General features: G+C 35.6%; 1 protein-coding gene across 11 annotated transcripts in view; it reads right to left on the bottom strand.

The window, feature by feature from the left end:
• The window catches only part of EMSY (EMSY transcriptional repressor, BRCA2 interacting), a 106,922-nt gene that overhangs the window by 23,549 nt on the left and 64,430 nt on the right, over nucleotides 1-18,943 (bottom strand). For all 11 annotated transcript variants that reach the window (XM_032259121.1, XM_032259123.1, XM_032259127.1 and 8 more), the window contains 5 exons: nucleotides 17,008-17,157; nucleotides 15,966-16,136; nucleotides 5,701-5,837; nucleotides 2,337-2,510; nucleotides 513-711 (listed from right to left, as the gene is read on the bottom strand). In XM_032259121.1, coding sequence (XP_032115012.1) covers nucleotides 513-711; nucleotides 2,337-2,510; nucleotides 5,701-5,837; nucleotides 15,966-16,136; nucleotides 17,008-17,157 — 831 coding nt within the window. The remainder of the gene's footprint in view (nucleotides 1-512; nucleotides 712-2,336; nucleotides 2,511-5,700; nucleotides 5,838-15,965; nucleotides 16,137-17,007; nucleotides 17,158-18,943) is intronic.

The raw sequence follows: 18,943 nt of genomic DNA, 5'->3' as shown, positions 1-18,943 counted from the left end.
ATGATTATCTGGGATACTTTTCAGAGTGAAAGAGAGTACTTTAATAATTGTACCAGAACAACATAAACTAGGACTTGTCCCATACAGTCGGTCACCCTACTTACAGTCCACCTAAAGTCTACGTCTAGCCACCTTGATTCTTTCTCAGGGTACAGCAACAACCATTTCAAAATGTATATTCACTTCTTTGCATACTTTTTCTCCTACTTACCCAAACCAGACAGGAAGAATATGAAATTTACCATCTAGGAATCATATCCCTATCCAGTTTAATATTACCTACCTGACAGATTCATCATCTAAATGCCATGCAGGAAAGAATGGTAACGGTAACATTTACTAAAAATAAAATTTCAGCTCACCGATTTAACAATAAACAAAAACAACAAAAAAGCCAAAAGAGTTGACAAAACATACAGTTTGTTGTGACATGCATAGAAGCAACCTCTATTTTAGAACTTGGGCACTGTGTCAGTAGTACTTACATAAATCAGAAGTAAAACATATCTTACCTTGGGAACTCTGGGAGGACTCTGTAGAAGAGGAACTACTGTCTGTATAACTCTGTGGTTCTTCTTTTCCTTCCTGAATAGATGAATTACCAGCCTCTGCTACCCTGGATGCTTGCTGCAATGTTTCTGTTACTAGCTGTCTTGTTTGTTCACTAACAACTGTCGCTTGAAAAGTCACTGGTTTGGGTTTAATAAGAACCTAGAAGAAAAGCAGAAATATATTGAGATGAGATTTTAGAACACGATTTTAAAATGCTACACTTCTAGGTCATAAACTAATATTTTCCTGGCATGGAAAATATTCTGTACATTATGCTTTTTAGGCATAGCATTGCTCATCAAAGAGTAATTCGATCTACAGACAAATTACAGTGTAAGCCATATAAAATGTTTTAAGTGGTACATGCCAGACTGCAATAGCCATGATCCTGACAAGAATCTTTGTGCCTGTTTTTTCTTGTCTATAATGACTTCAGGAGTCATTTTACAATCTGTAGGCTGTACAGTAAAATGATAGCCAAAAGTTGAGGATGGCAGAACAAAAAGACACAAGGAATTTAGATTCCCAGAAGAATTTTTGTGCTGCCATATCAGTCCAGGACTTCCTTCCTCTGAACTTGTATTAATATAATAAAAATAAAACCCTAATCTGCATGAGCCAATGTTCTTTAAGTTTTTTTTTTTTTATTAGAAACTAAATCAAATTCCTAATTGACACATCTTCATAAAGTAAACTTGCTTGGGACCTAAAGTAATCTTTGAAGAAATCCCCAGATTAATATTGATTTAGACAACTATCAGAAGCAACACGGAACATATGTTGGATCAACTCCTGGCAAAACTCAAAAACAGACACTGAAACAAGTGAAATGGGAGAAAATTTTCAAAATGGCCATTCCACTTCAAAATCTGAACTCTAGGAGTTCATTTCAATTAGGCCCATGAAATAAAAACTGTTACCTCATCACGATTATTTTTGTTTCTACTAAATATAAGACTCTAAAACTTCTCAGACTCTATTAAGTTATCCATTTCCAAGAGTTAAGAAGGAAAACATGGTTTATATCGTATCTTAGATGATGAAGCAAATGAAATTATTGCAACTGAACTACATAGGAAATATGGACTTGTCACAAGCTTATTTTTTTAAATATGTATTTGGCTATAATTCTGAGGGAACAGATTCTAAAAGTAAATTAGTAGTTTATAGGTAAATGAATACCTTTTACAAAAATTCTCAGCCAAAACTATACTGTTTCCCTCAATATTCTCAGAAAAGCAAAGTACCTATAGAATAAACAATAGCCTAGCAACATATAATTAAATCATGAGCCTCAAATTCCAAGGCAAACTTTCAGAAAAGTTCCCCTTATCTTCTATTGGTTGAAAAACAAATGTATCTCTAGCTTATTGATTATAAAGGGTTCAAGCAAAGCCATGTTATAAGTAAATAAAATGCTTTTGAAGGCCATGGTAGCTTATAAAATAAATCTTTTCTTTGAGTGATTCTGAATGACTGCGATCCTCCCTCAACCACACCCCTCAAATCACAAAATACACATTCAGCAAATTGTATTTCCAAGAAATTCTTTTCCCATAATCTTTATTGACAGCATGGCATAAATATTTAGATATCTTTAAGAAAGTACTGAAAAGAGAAATAGAAGTTTTGACAATACATGAATAATTAACACATTCAAACATAACTTTTGACAATCTGATTTCTTAAAGACTGCTATTCTTTTCCTTCAAATTTCTACCTGGGAATTTTAGGAATAGAAAATATTTAAGAGCCAAGAAAAATCACCATATCTTATAGCATACCTGTGTTTTCCCTTGCTGACCATAAACAATTTTTGTTGGGATGATTTTAGCTGCTGGTTGAACTGTGGAACCTATTCCTTTTGGCTGAGTTACAATCATTTTGGTGATGGGTCTTGTAGCAGTGATGATAGCTGGCTTTGCTCCTGTTGGCACTGTCTGAATAGTCTTTTCTCCCTAAATTGAAGTCAATGATTATATAAGAGATTTATAGCATATAAATGATAAAATCTGTCCTCTTACTGAAAAATCAGTCAGGTTTTACCAGGATGATGGAGAAAGGGCTGAGGATTATGTAACAAGGTATAATGTTTCCAGGAAATCAAAAATCCTAGACTTGGTTAAAATGATCTAGAAAATCATCTGACCAACTTTCTATCCAAAGAAGGAATTAATTATTCTATGATAAGTGAATTTTTAAAAATTACCTCACATAAAAATACTTATTGCACGGTCCCATTCATGGAATACATATATTACAATTATAATAGAATCAGAAAATTCTGGAAGTGTGTATAGTAAATTGTCAATGCTTATCTCTAAGAACTGGGATTATAAGTCTCATCCCTCACATTCATATTTATTTTCTAATTTATCTGAAATGAATATTTGTGTAGATAGAAAATTGCTGTACAATATACTAGTAGCTAAATGTATACACATAAAATGAATCCCCTAAGTTCTACATATATGAAATTATAAGGATATATAGTAGAATGTCTACATGAAAAAGTATGGGCACACAAAACCAGCAGAGGTATTAACATTCTTTCTAAGGTTATATATAGGAAAAATTTGATGAACATATGCCATGAGGAAAGAATGTTATATATTATTAATAATATATAAGTTTATACATAGAAAAAAAGGAAGGGAAAGCTCAAGGTGCTGTATATATTTTACTATTCATATATAACTAATATCATTTTAGTCTATTAACTAATAGCTTACATCCATTACCTTTACACCATTTTCTATACTTTCACCTGTTTTATTCTCAAGGGCCATTTTCTGGTCACTCATGAAACCAACATCTTTTTACATAAGCTTAACTAACAAGTTCAAATACAGTAATTTTACTAAATTATTAAAATTTTAAAAATTAAAATGCATAAGCTTAAAATGGAAAACATCTGAGAATTTTCACCTCATCAGTTTTCCTTAATTTTTAGCCAGCATCATCTAAATGTGTGGCTATCTAAACTCAGCAGCCAGTAAAAACAAAGTACCCAGGTGAGCTGGTTAAAAAGCAATCACTCTGTGAAGTCAGAACTAAATATAATTACAAAAATCACAAGTTTATCTGCTGTAATTATCTATGGGAAACATATAGCATCTGCCAATGGTGCTATTACTTATTCCAACACAAGCATACTTTTCACAGCACCATCTCTGGAAAGAGCTCTAGTTCATTTGCCAAGAGCCTCTAGTTTGCAAATGAGCATGCCTATCTACTAAATAGCTCAACGGAACCTGTCCAAGTATCATGACCCATTTAAGCCAGACAAAACCATCTAGTAGGCTGTTTTTCAAAAAAGCTCTTCTGATGTGTGTTGTGGACACGCACAGGTGAGCAAGCGGTGAGTGGAGGTGACTGTGCCTATCTGGTCTTTGGCAGTGGTAGCAGGGGCAGAGTCTCGCTCCGTCACCCAGGCTGGAGTACAGTGCCAAGATCTTGGCTCACTGTAACCTCTGCCTCCCAGGCTCAAGTGATCTTCCACCTCAGCCTGCCAAGTAACTGGGACTAGAGGCGCATACCCCTACACTAATTTTTGTATATTTTGTAGAGACGGGGTTTCACCATGTTGCTCAGGCTGGTCTCAAACTCCTGGGCTCAAGTGATCCACCTGCCTTGGCCTCCCAAAGTGCTGGGATTACAGGCATGAGCCCCCACACCCAGCCCAGAAGATGGTCTTATACACTGATTTGCTTGTTATACTAGCACTGCCTTTGTCAAGTGGTTGTTATCAGCGATATCTAACAGCTATGAGTCACATATTACTCTGACATGTCTGTGAACACAGCGCTAGAATACAAAGCATCCCCTCTTATATATCAAGTTCTTTGAAATTGTAAACCACATTACAAAGGGTTTTGAAAACCCAAACTCTAATCCTGGCTTTATTTTTGGCTTACCATGTAAATTCTGGCTAAGAACAATCTGTTTTCTCACACATTGAGAAAATCTAATGCTGGACCCCTACCAACACTGTAAGGACTGTGATGCCTAAGGAGCTTTTATGAGATCTACTTAAGTGAAGTATAGCATTCCATTTGCTAGTGAAGTCAGGCAAGGTAGGGACACTAACAAGCCTAAACAGTTAAGAACCAAGAATAACAAGAAGAAAACCAATGACTGAGGACTTCCTATGTGCCAGGCAATATTCTAAGCACTTTCACAATTGCTACCAGTTACTGAACAACCTCACTAGTAAAGATCATCAACCCCAATGTACAAATGAGGAAATTAAGAATGACAGAGGTTGGATATGTCACCCAAGGTCAAACAGCTCAACTACAATATAGAGAAAGGAAGTCCCAGTTTGTCTAATTCCAAATATTCTACCAACTGCCTTCAGAACTATAAATGAAGCCCTTACTTACTTGATTTTTTTCTTTTGAGGCAAGGTCTCACTCTCTTGCCTAGTCTGGAGTGCAGTGGCATGATCATGGCCCAAAGCAGCCTCAAACTGCTGGGCTCCAGCAATCCTCCCACCTTAGCCTCCCAAGTAGCTGGGAATATAGGTACATGCTACCACATCTGGCTAATTTTTAAAATAAATTTATGTAGAGGTGGGGTCTTGCTTTGTGCCAAGGATGGTCTTGAACTCCTGGGCTAAAGCAATTCTCCTACCTCAGCCTCCCAAATAGCTAGGATTACAAGCATGTCCTACCATACGCAGCCTGACTTTATTTTCTAATAACACAAAGAGGTAAAAATGAAAAAAAAAAATGAAAGTAACAAATCTCCATCAATTAATTTAGTCTTAATCCTAAATATTTCTCTTTGCCCAGCCTAAGCCAAATACTAGGTCAGTATCTATTGACCATAAGCAAGAATAAAACAGTGCTCCAACAGAAGTCCCCCTACAGTTAAGCCAATGGAATTCTCTATCTGGACAAAGCTAAGCATCTAAATCATGGTCACAAGCAACCTAGCTTTGAGCAAGTATGAGCAACATGCTTTAGAAATTACTGTGAAAAATGGCATTAGTTGGTGGTACTTTAACAGTTATTATATCACAGCAGTGGTAAATCAAGCCATTCCGGCCATTGTGGGGTTCTCAAGTCCTTGTACAAATATTTGTATAGCTGGTCTTTAAATCCTCTGTGAATTGCTAAGTCTGCAGTTGAAGCTCTTACTTACTCCAGCATTTAGCAACGTTGTGACAACATTTTTGCCCGGGAGGCCTTGAATGGTCGTCCCTTTTCCTGTAGTCTTTTGTACAACAATCACATTGGGCTTGGAAGTCATTGGGATTGTAGTGATTTTCGTAGTTGTTCCTTAGAGAAGGGGGAAGAAAAGGAGGCCTGAGTTAAGGACTAGAGATACTTGGTTATTTCAATTCATATTATACACATTTAATACATATACAGTAAATGTTATCCCTAGATGACACGAAAGCTGTCATGACGGTGGAAATGAAGGCTTAAAATAGTAAGTTATAAGTCATACCAGAATGAGAGACTATTAAGAATTTACTCTTAAAGCAGTCATCTTTTTAGAATCTGAGAACCTATACACCAAACTCAGAATCTAAAAACATCAGTTTCACCTTCAATATTATTTGTCTGACTAGTTAAAATAAAACAAATCAGAATCTCTATTGCATGACATGTATTTCCCCAAAATCCACTATTATATCTGTGACTGAAGTGATGGGAAAACCCTTCAAACAAGAATATGAGGTAAATACATAAATTTACATAACACTAGACTCTAGAAAAAAAATTATGAAAAGAAACAAGCCATGTATTTTTCTGTGATTAAAAAAAAAACAAAGTAGGCTAGGCATGGTGGCTCACACCCATAATCCAGGCACTTTGAGAGGTCAAGGTGGGCAGATCGCCAGAGGTCAGAAGTTCAAGACCAGCCTGACCAACATGGTGAAATTCTGTCTCTACTAAAAATACGCAAAATTTAGCTGGATGTGGTGGCGGATATGTGTAATCCCAGCTACTTGGGAGGTTGAAGCAGAAAAATCATTTGAACCCGGGAAGCAGAGGTTGCAGTGAGCTGAGGTAGCGCCACTGCACTCCAGCTTGGGCTACAGAGCAAGAATCCTCTCAAAAAAAAAAAAGGCAAAGTAAAGGATATGCAAAACAAGTCACAGATTCACTGTATGCTTTTGTAATCTGCAGCAATCTGGAGACTGAGAGGATGAAACTCTAATTTACATATATAAACTTATATTGTCAACTATTAAGATCTACCTAATAGGTCTATACCAACTGATCCAAACCCAGTATTACCTTGCCCTCTCCCACACATCCTTCCATAATTAACTTCTCTTCTACCTATCAAATTTATCTTCCAATCTTCAGATGTAAATTCTGGTGTAAATTTTTGATTCATTCCTTGTCTTTTTCTCTTTTTAAAAAAAAATGTATTTTTATTTATTTATTTTTAAGGCAAGGTCTTGTTCTGTCACCCAGGTGGGAGTGCAGTGGAGCAATCACAGCTCATTAAAGCCTTGACCTCCTGAGCTCAAGTGGTCCTCCCATTTTATGTATGTATTTATTTATTTATTTATTGAGATGAGGTCTCACTATGTGGCTCTGGATATTTATTTATTTATTTATTTATTTAGACAAGGTCTCACGATGTGGCCCCTGACTGGTCTCAAACTCCTAGGCTCAACTGATCCTCCTACCTTGTCTTCACAAAGTGCTGGGACTACAGGCGTAAGCCACTGTGCCTGGCCCTCCTTCTTTTCTTTCTTTTTATTTAAGAGAGACAGGGTCTAAGTCTGTTACCCAGGCTGGAGTGAAGTGGTGTGATCATATCAACTGCAGGCTTCAACTCCTGGGCTCACGTAATCCTCCCACCTCAGCCTCCTAAGTACCTAGGACTACAGGTATGTGCCACCATGCCTGACTAATTTCTGTATTTTTTGGTAGAGACTGGGGTCTTACTACATTGCCCAGGCTGATCTTAAACTCCTGGCTTCTAGTGATCCTCCTGCTTCAGGCTCCCAAATTGTTAGAATTACAGGCATGAGCCACCAGTCTTGGCCTGCTTCCTTGTCTTAACTCTCTATACCTCTCAACAAGATGAAAGCCCCTTAATCTCCACACTGTACCTTTTTATAATTTCTCAGTGCTTAGCACAGTGGATGACTATTACTTGCAATCGTTGTCCAAAGAGTATGTGAATGAACTCAATTTGTCACCAACATGTGTCTTCTTTCAAACTGTTATCAAAGCCAGCTCAAGGGCTTCAACTCCTTTCCCAAACTTTCTCCCTGTTTCAAGTTTCTCTATCATGCAAACAGCTCTGGTGCTTCCTATCATATCAAACATCCTTAAAAAACTAACTTTATCATGTCAAGAACTGGAACATGTTAACTGGTTAAAAACCTCCCCAATTTCCCATTACATCCCCAATTCTAACTTTCCCTCATGTTTCAAAATCCTACAAACTAGTAAATCTGGAAGAAATGGATAAATTCCTAGACACTTACACTCTCCCAAGACTAAACCAGGAAGAAGTTGAAATCCTGAATAGACCAATAACAAGGTCTGAAGTTGAGGCCACAATTAATAGCCTACCAACTAAAAAGAGCCCAGGTCCAGATGGGTTTACAGCTGAATTCTACCAGATATACAAAGAGGAGCTGGTACTATTCCTTCTGAAACCATTCCAAACAATACAAAAAGAGGGAATCCTCCCCAACTCATTTTATGAGATCAACATCATCCTCATAACAAAACCTGGCAGAGACACAACTAAAAAAGAAAACTTCAGGCCAATATCCGTGATGAACATTGACACAAATATCTTCAATAAAATACTGGCAAACAGAATGCAACAGCAAATCAAAAAGCTTATTAATCATGATCAAGTAGGCTTCATCCCAGGGATGCAAGGCTGGTTCAACATATGCAAGTCTATAAACGTAATTCACCACATAAACAGAACCAAAGACAAAAACCACATGATTATCTCAATAGATGCAGAGAAGGCCTTCAATAAAATTCAACAGCCCTTTATGCTAAAAACTCAATAAACTAGGTATCAATGGAACATATCACAAAATAATAAAAGCTATTTATGACAAACCCACAGCCAATATCATACTGAACGGGCAAAAACTGGAAGCATTCCCTTTGAAATCTGGCACTAGACAAGGATGCCCTTTCTCACCACTCCTATTCAATGTAGTATTGGAAGTTCTAGCCACAGCAATCAAGCAAGAAAAAGAAATAAAGGTATTCAATTAGGAAAAGAGGAAGCCAAATTGTCTCTATTTGCAGACAACATGATTGTATATTTAGAAGACCCCTTTGTCTCAGCCCAAAATCTCCTGAAACTGATAAGAAACTTCAGCAAAGTCTCAGAATACAAAATCAATGTGCAGAAATCAAGCATTTCTATACACCAATAACAGATAAACAGAGAGCCAAATCAAAAGTCAACTCCCATTCACAATAGCTACAAAGAGAATAAAATACCTAGGAATACAACTATCAAAGGATGTAAAGGATCGCTTCAAGGAGAACTACAAACCACTGCTTAATGAAATAAGAGAGGACCAAACAGATGGAAAAACATTCCATGCTCATGGTTGGGAAGAATCAATATTGTGAAAATGGCCATACTGTCCAAAGTAATTTATAGATTCAATGCTATCCCCATCAAGCTACCAATGACCTTCTTCACAGAACTGGAAAAAACCACTTCAAACTTCATATGGAACCAAAAGAGAGCCCACAGAGCCAAAACAATCCTAAGCAAAAAGAGCAAAGCTGGAGGCATCATGCTGCCTGATTTTAAACTATACTACAAGGCTACAGTAATCAAAACAGCATGGTACAGGTACCAAAACAGAGATATAGACCAATGAAACAGAACAGAGGCCTCAGAAGCAACACCACACATCTACAATCATCCAATCTTTGACAAACCTGAGAAAAACAAGCAATGGGGAAAGGATTCCCTGTTTAATAAATGGTATTGGGAAAACTGGCTAGCCATGTGCAGAAAACAGAAACTGGACCCCTTCCTGACACCTTACACTAAAATTAACTCCAGATGGATTAAAGATCTAAACATAAGACCTAACACCATAAAAACCCTAGAAGAAAACCTAGGCAAAACCATTCAGGACATACGCATAGGCAAGGACTTCATGGCTAAAACACCAAAAGCAATGGCAACAAAAGCCAAAATAGATAAAGGGATCTAATTAAGCTCCAGAGCATCTGTACAGCAAAGGAAACAATCATTAGAGTGAACCCACAACCAACAAAATGGGAAAGAATTTTTGTAATCTATCCATGTGACAAAGGACTAATATCCAGATTCTACAAAGAACTAAAACAGATTTACAAGAAAAAAACAAGCCCATTCAAAAGTGGACGAAAGACATAAACAGACACTTTAAAAAAGAAGACATATATGAGGCCAATAAACATGAAAAAATGCTCATCATCACTGGTAATCAGAGAAATGCAAATCAAAACCCACATTGAGATACCATCTCATGCCAGTTAGAATGGCAATCATTAAAAAATCTGGAGACAACAGATGCTGGAGAGGATGTGGAGAAATAGGAACACTTTTACACTATTGGTGGGAATGCAAATCAGGCAAACATTGTGGAAGACAGTGTGGGAATTCCTCAAGGACCTAGAAATAGAAATACCATTTGACCCAGCAATCCCATTACTGGGTATTTACCCAAAGAATTATAAATTGTTCTATTATAAAGACACATGTACATCTATGTTCATTGCAGCACTGTTTACAATAGCAAAGACCTGGAACCAACCCAAACGTCCATCAAAAATAGACTGGATAAAGAAAATGTGGCACATATACACCATGGAATGCTACGCAGCCATAAAAAACAATGAGTTCGTGTCCTTCGTAGCGACATGGATGAATGTGGAAACCATCCTTCTCAGCAAACTGACACAAGAACAGAAAATCAAACACCGCATGGTATCACTCATAGGTGGGTGTTGAACGATTAGAACACGAGGACACAGGGAGGGGAGCATCACACAGTGCGGTCAGTTGGGGGGGACTAGAGGAGGGATGGTGGGGGTGGGAAGGTGGGGAGGGATAACCTGGGGAAAAATACCAGGTATAGGTGATGGGGGGCAGGAAGGTAGCAAACCACCTTGCCATGTATGTACCTATGCAACAATCCTGAATGATCTGCACACGTACCCCAGAACCTAAAGTACAATTAAAAAAAAAAAGAAAAAAAATACATAATCTGTCCCTTAATCTACTATTTTGATCTATACTCCAGAGTACACACTATAAACTTTAACCTAACAAGTACTGTAACTTCTTCCTTATGGCTTTCCATGACCTACTACACAAAGCCCAAACTCCGAGGCTTAGCTTTCCAGGCTTTGTTAGACCTTAATTTTTAGAATTAACTAACATTTGCCTCTCCTTTAAGTGTTGGTTTCCACACTGGTCTTTGAGCATACAAATCCCAATGTTACTTTTGCTTCTATAGTTTCCTCTGCCTATGAAAACAGGCATGTCATGTTCTTCTTCTATAGGCCTGTATATCATTTATCAAATGACTAGTCACAGAATAATTACTCGGTAAAAACATAAGTAATATATCAGCAAAAAATAATTAAACAAAATTTTGTTATTTTCCACTGGAAAACCTTAACATTCCTTACTAAAGTTTTATAAACAAAGTTACACTAAGAATAAGAATATTCTAGCTATATGTTAATTTTGGCAATACTGCTACAAAAAATATCTTTATAATATGCTTGCCATTATATAATGTCTCATTAGTCCAAGGTAACATACTCCGAGGTTACGTAAAAGAGCATTTTTATCTATGAACTGGCTTCACAACTGTTTTTCCATTTATTTGTAATCTCTGAATAGTGAGTTGTTAAGAACTTAAAAAACCAAGCTGCCTATGATTCACTTATACTAACTTTTACTCTTAATTAACTCTAATCCCTCACATATGATTAACTCTATGGACCTCTTTTGACATGATTTACTATGCTTTTGACTTTATACCAAATTACAAGGACCACTTTTTGACAAAACTGGCTTAAATGAATTATATTTGTACCTACTAAAATGTCTAATCCTTTCCATTACAGAGGTTTTTCAATTTGCAAGATAGTTGCAAACCAAGTCCACAAGTTTAACAAAATGTGGTGGGGGTGGCAAATGTTAGAAAATAGAAGAAAAAAGAATAGTATAAGAAAAAGCAACTCTAACATTATATTAAAATAGAAAACAATTTATAATTGATAGAATAATAAATTATAAATGTCTGAAATTCCAATGAACATGTTTCTGTTTCAGGGAATACCTACATTACGTTGAAGAAGTATTGCTCATTAAAAAAAAGTCACCTTCTATGCTTTCACAGTAGTCTGTAGGTCTCACGGTTACAATAGAATTATAAAAGTTCACTTGTTTAGCATTCTTTAGGGCAGAGAATAAAAACTCATATATATCTGTATCACAACACACAGCACAGTATCTGGCTCATAGCATATCAGAGGACCCATTTTTATAGTCTTCACTTATAAAACAATCAAGATATAATAGGTGCAAATAATTGTTAAACTCATTTGGATCATAATGGGCTATGACATTGATGCATCCCAGGCATTCTTATTTTTTTAAAAGATGCTTAAAGTTTGGGCATTATAATAGGTAGGCTTAAAGAAGAACACAAACTTACTGGCTCAGATTTTACTATTCTATTTACAGATTCTAAAATCACCTGACAATCTTGGTCTCTTAAGTAATGTTTTATGTTGCTTTGCCCAAAGAATAAACAAATGAAAAAGATCAAGTGAATTAAAATAAAGTTTTGCTATTGTCACAGGTTGCCATAATGTCCTCAGAACCAAGGTAGTGAGTTCATCTCTGAAGAATCCAATATAATTAATCAACTAACCCTCAGCAAAGCTCACAAAAAAAACCCTACAAATTTGATAATCTCATATACATACATGTAAATAAATATTTGACTATAAAATATGAATTGGTGGGGTGTGGTGATTCACGCCTATAATACTAGCACTTTGAGAGCCCGAGGTCAGGAGTTTGAGACCATCCTGGCCAACATGGTGAAACCCTGTCTCTACTAATAATATAAAAATTAGCCAAGCATGGTGGCAGGTGCCTATAACCCAGCTACTCAGGAGGCTGAGGCATAATTGCTTGAACCCGGGAGGTGGGGGTTGCAGTGAGCAGAAATCACACCACTACATTCCAGCCTGGATGACTGAGCATGACTCTGTCAAAAAAAAAAAAAAAAAAAAAAAAATATATATATATATATATATATATACACACTCACATATGAATCAACTATAAAGATAGTCATGCCTACCACTTAATTGCTTATTATAATAAAAAGAACAAAGTGACCTTTATAGAAAGTACTTTGGAAGCATTAACTTGCATTCTAGGGTATTTATAAGAGGAAGCAAGAATTCCACAAAATAATTTATCTGTAATAATGTTCATCATAGGATTATTTATCATGACACACATCCACACACAAAAGACAACCTGTAAGCAACCTAAAACTTTCTAAAATAAGCAAATGATTAAATAATGAGGAGGTGTCAAAGTACAATTACTAGCATGGGAAAATAATCAACATTATTACATGAAACATGGAAAAAATCTGCTTATACTGGATCCCAATGCAATGGAAAAAAAAAAAAAAATATATATATATATATATATACACACACACACACAAACACATTTAAACAAACAAACAAATAGAAAAAGGAATGAAAAGAAATAACCTAAATTTTAACACGGTCCTATGGATAGTAAAAATCATAGGTTTTTATTTTCTTTGAACCTTGTTGTAGTTTCCAAATTCCCCCACAATTAGAGGGAAAGTACCTTTTTTAAGACTTCTATTCTTACAGCTAGATGTTTGAGTGTATTTTAAGAAAACAGCCAGGCAGGGTAGCTCACGCCCGTATTCCCAGAACATTGGGAGGCCAAGGTCGGCAGATTGCTTGAGTTCAGGAGTCTGAGACAAGCCTGGGTTAACATGGCAAAACCCGTCTCTAGAAAAAATACAAAAATTAGCCAAGCATGGTGGTGTGGGCCTGTAGTCCCAGCTATTTGGGAGGCTAGGATGTCAGGACTGCTTGAGCCCAGCCAGGAGGCTGATGCTGTAATGAGCCGATCATGCCACTACACTCTACCCTGGGCAACAGAGTGAGATTGTCTCAAAAAAAAAAAAAAAAAAAAAAAAAAAAAGGAGGCCGGGCGCAGTGGCTCAAGCCTGTAATCCCAGCACTTTGGGAGGCCGAGGCGGGTGGATCACGAGGTCAAGAGATCGAGACCATCCTGGTCAACATGGTGAAACCCCATCTCTACTAAAAAAAAAAATACAAAAAATCAGCTGGGCATGGTGGCATGTGCCTGTAATCCCAGCTACTCAGGAGGCTGAGGCAGGAGAATTGCCTGAACCCAGGAGGCGGAGGTTGCGGTGAGCCGAGATCATGCCATTGCACTCCAGCCTGGGTAACAAGAGCGAAACTCCGTCTCAAAAAAAAAAAAAAAGGAAAGTACTTCCTTTTTGTTTTGGGGAGATGGGACCCTAGAAAAAGCATCTTCTCATGGATGAAGGCAGAAAACTGTCTAAATTCATTCAACCAGGCTTATCACTTTACTATAAACAGACAATGAAAGATTTTAAAACAAACCTATAGACCCAGTATCATGGACCAACAAGAATATTATAAAATAAGAAAATTGTCTTTATAAAGAAAAGTGAGATGTAACATTAAGGATCAGTTTAGAGCAACCAGGAAGAAGAGAAGTTCTTTGGAATAAAGTGTCAGTGAAGCATAGGTAGAGACATAATGAGCCACCATGCAATGAATAAAGTTGTTTAAACTGTATGCCAAGTAAGTCCTATAGTGCTGGAAAAGCCTCTACTCATGTACACCCATGCACCTGAAGTAGCAGCTAACCATGAACGGTTTTATAATTCAATACAAAGGTGGATAATATGTCATACATGTATAAGATACATAGATTTCAAATGACATCTCTGCTTTTAAAAGAAAAATGTGCTTGCTTGTATTGCTCTAACCAGGTACAAAGCAGCTAATGAATTCAGTGTCAAAATAGAAGCCTCATGACATCTAAACATTCCTTCAAGCTATATGAAACTATAAATTCATGTGTAAGAAAAATCCTTAAGGTCATAAAAAGCTACCTACCAATGAAATACATGATCCCTTTTTGACAAATGTTTAATTGAATAAGTGCTTTATACTATTTAAAGATATTGTCAAGTAATAAATTATAATTTAAGTTTTAACTGTGTTATTTAAAATATCCTCTTAAAAGCCAGAGTACAATGATTCTTTCCCTACTGGTTTCACCCTCCTCAGTCTGGCAAATACTGGATTTTCTCGCTTACTCTTAAAAGTACAGCCAAAATTAACAGCTTTAAATATAGCACGTTATGCCAATACCATGCTCTGTTTTGCTTTTTTTTTTTTTTTTTTTTTTTTCCTCCCTGAGTTATCAGCAACATCATATTACTGCCAGGAACTTCAATCCCTCGACTTTAAAATGTTAGAACAACTCACCTGGGGTATATAAAATATGACTCGTCTACACAAAAGGTAGACAATTAAAGTCTACAGTCTTGCTTAACCAGAGATTATTTACATCATTTTAATTAAAAAATAATAATCGATGAAAACAGATGCCATGTTAACATTCCACATTAGGGTCCACAACCCAAATACTGCAGAGATTAATGAGTCAATAAAAACCAGGTATGGTTTCAATATACCAATAAATAGGCAGATGGTTAGCTTTCACTATTAAAGTAAGATATTTCTGAAAAACAAACTGTTAATATAAATGGCAAAAAGCAAATAAAGTATTCAAATATTTTTATTTTTAATAAACTAAAGTGATATCAATAATTTAAATTATAAGATATGTTCCCTTGAACATATTTAGAACAAATAATAGTTCTTCCCCTTTCTAACTCTAATAGGTCTTGGACATATCAATCTGATCTCTCTAAACCCTAATCTGTCTTCATTTGTAAATTCAGCACAATAGCAACTACCTCAGAGTTGTTATGGGGTCTGAATGAGTTGACAAATAAGAGAATACTTTGCAAATAAAAAATCTCTATGCAAATTTAAACCATAATCTTTCCACTCTGACTAAAAGCAACTAAAGGTTCTTTCCATTTTAAAACTATCAAAAGCTTTTTATGTGAATATTGAATATTAAAACTAAAAACTATATTTAATCATGAAACATAAGGACTATAAACAAAGCTTTAGATTTTTAAGCAAAAAATTGAGATAGAATCCTTCAATGAAATAAGTTTTTTTTTTTTTCTCTCATGAAGGCCACCTATACCTTTAACATATTTCAGATATACCTACCAGAAACTATATTACTGCTAATTATCTTGCCCCCCAAGGTAGCTAATGATTTGGGTACTACTGTAATGATACTGCCGCTGGTAGTTTTCACATAAGTTGCAGCTCCAGGGGTTGCAGCCATCCGACCAATGGATGGGCTCACTGTTGGCCGGGTATAGGTTGCTTGTGTGCCTATAAAAAGGGAAAAGCCAAAAGAAAAATTTGTCATTACTTATAGAAGAATGATAATTAATATATTTTCACTGTAATTCAATATCATCTACATTGCTATAACTTGAAAATGGAATTTCAGGGTGTCAAGACATTAATTTATAATTTTACAGCCAGTTTTCAACACATACGACAAGTGCTACAGCCAAGTCAATTTAAATTAATTCTACACATAAAATTTTGTGATGTGTTACATCAAATTACTAACCCAAGAAAAAGTAGAGCTAACTCTGTACCCTTCTCCCACTACCCCTCTTCTACTAGTTTTATGCCAAAAGAAACAAATGTAATCATCTTTCCTACCAGAGTATTTAAGATATTTCTATTATAGATTTTAAGGTCTCTGCATCTGTTTCATGCTGTCTTAGTGCCAAACCCAATGAGGGCATGCAGCAAGTAAGGCAGTACTGTTTGTCTAAAATTTTACAAACTTTCACCGCTTTGTACTCTGCTACCCTCTAAATATACTTCCATCTTTTAAAGAGTGTATTATTCTATCATTTTAGTAGAGATTAAAGTTAAGGCTACCTAGAGTTGCCGGGAATATTTCTCTTTAGCCTAAAATTTTCTCTATTTACGTATTTCCTCAACTTCAGACCTGTTAGATTACTTTTCTTCATGTGTCTCAAAGGATTTTACACCCTTTCCCACTATTTCTAAGACTTTTTTTTTTCTTCTTTCCAAACAGGAATTAAAAGCTAACTATATAAGTGTATTGTAGTTTCTTACAAATCCAGTAAGTTAGAAAAGCTATTCCTAAATTAAGCTGGTATAGGGAAATTGTTTGATTAATGTATGATGAATAAATGAACTGATGGTCAAGAGAACTTACCAGTAGGAGTGGTTACCAGTTTAGTCGTCATAATTGCACCATTACTGCTAACCACCATAATAGGGGAATTGCTACTGGTGGGTAGAGTTGCTGTCACTGGTTTGGGTAAGATTTTACTTGGTTGAACCTGCTGTGTGATGATCTTAACACCTTTGAAAGAAGAAAATTAAATTATTTTTAATTTTAAGCACAAATTATTTTTAAATACATGTCCCTTATGCCAACCCAAGAGGGCAGTAGTCACAAACATTTACTCAGTCTTGCCTAAAGATAAGCTTTTTTTTTAATACTGATGAAAATCTAAACTTTTATTCCTCAAATTCCTATCTTAGTTTCTCATTTCAGAAATGCAACTAAAACATTACATTAAAAAGTTCATAAAGAAAAACAAATCTTTTGTCTATGATTGTGTTACATAAGAGCCTTCAAACCAAACTGTCCATTGTACTTGAACTTTACAGGCAAATACTCCATTCCATACAAATATTTAGGGTGAAAGGACTAACACAAGATGTCAGAAACAAAAGGTAATGTACTTTTATGTATCCCCAACTTCGCCAAAAAATTTTCACAAATCCTTAAATTTACATAAAAGTTGTTGAAAAATATAAAAACAAAGAATATTTTTTGTTTGAATTTTTAAATTGCCTTCTTTTAAAAGAATTTTTAGGCTGGCCACAGTGGCTCACACCTGTAATCCCAGCATTCTGGAAGGTTGAGGTGGGTGGTTCACCTGAGGTTTGGAGTTTGAGACCAGCCTCACCAACATGGTAAAACTCTGTCTCTACTACAATTACAAAATTAGCTGGGCATGGTGGCGTGCTCCAATAAACCTAGCTACTTGGGAGGCTAAGGTAGGAGAATTGCTTGAACCCGGGAGGTGGAAGTTGCGGTGAGCCAAGATCACATCATTACACTCCAGCCTGGGCAACAAGAGTGAAACTCCATCTCAAAAAAATAATAATAATTTTTAATAGCTCACTTTGTCAAATAAAGGATATCAAAAAAGATACATTATTCTTCCACCTACACAAAAAATGTGTGTGGACAAGAACTTGAATGTGATAGGTAAAAATAAAAGTGCTAAGGTGGTGATGTTATGGTTTTTATTTTTAAATTTTCTAAATTTTTCTTTGTCATAATTGTCACATTGACTTTCTAAACATAAACATTCCTTTAACCCTTTTCCCATTCAGAAAAAAAAAGTGTAGTTTGCTGCCAGCATTCCTCTAATTTTATATAAACATGCTCTTTGAGGCTGAAACAAATCTGAGTAATTTTCAATATGAAAACAAAATATAAAACCTGTTTTTGAGAACTATGTTAACAACACACATAGGAATACTACGGTTTCTAGGATTTGAGATTTTCAGCAAATAAGAATTACTATACTTTGCAAATGGAAATACCACTACTAAAAACAACATGCTATAAATAGAATAATGTCTTTTGTTTCCAAAGTCAATATACTAGAGCAATGTGAAAATTTAAATTGGTAGCTAAAGAAGGAAATTTTTGGTAACACTCTTACCCCACTGCTATCTTCTCTGAAATGATTCATGAGACAAAATACGTTGTTATAGGCAACTAAGAATTATTTTACTTTTAGAGATGGTGATTTAGGTTAAGACATTAGGAAGCAAACAGATTTTTTTATTTAATAGCCTTAAATAATTTTAAATTTCTGTAGCCAATAAAGTTGTTGATTAGACAAGTTATATAATCTCTGTGACTCTGTCTCTTTATCTATAAAATATTGATTCTATTAGTATATACCTCATAGGGCTATTGTTAAGATTAAATAAATCGCAAAGTACATAATGAATAATAAAAATTCAGTAAATAATTATTATGGAAATTTTAAAAATCTGATTATAATAAATCTTAAGCACTGAGGTTTATGGGGGAATAATTTCTAGTATTTATTTCATTAATG

The sequence above is a fragment of the Sapajus apella genome, unplaced genomic scaffold, assembly GCF_009761245.1.
Source record: "Sapajus apella isolate SASKATOON/1434 unplaced genomic scaffold, GSC_monkey_1.0 scaffold106, whole genome shotgun sequence".
NCBI classification, from domain to species: domain Eukaryota; kingdom Metazoa; phylum Chordata; class Mammalia; order Primates; family Cebidae; genus Sapajus; species Sapajus apella.
Note: the sequence above shows the minus strand (reverse complement) of the source record. Positions and strands in the feature narration are given on the sequence as shown.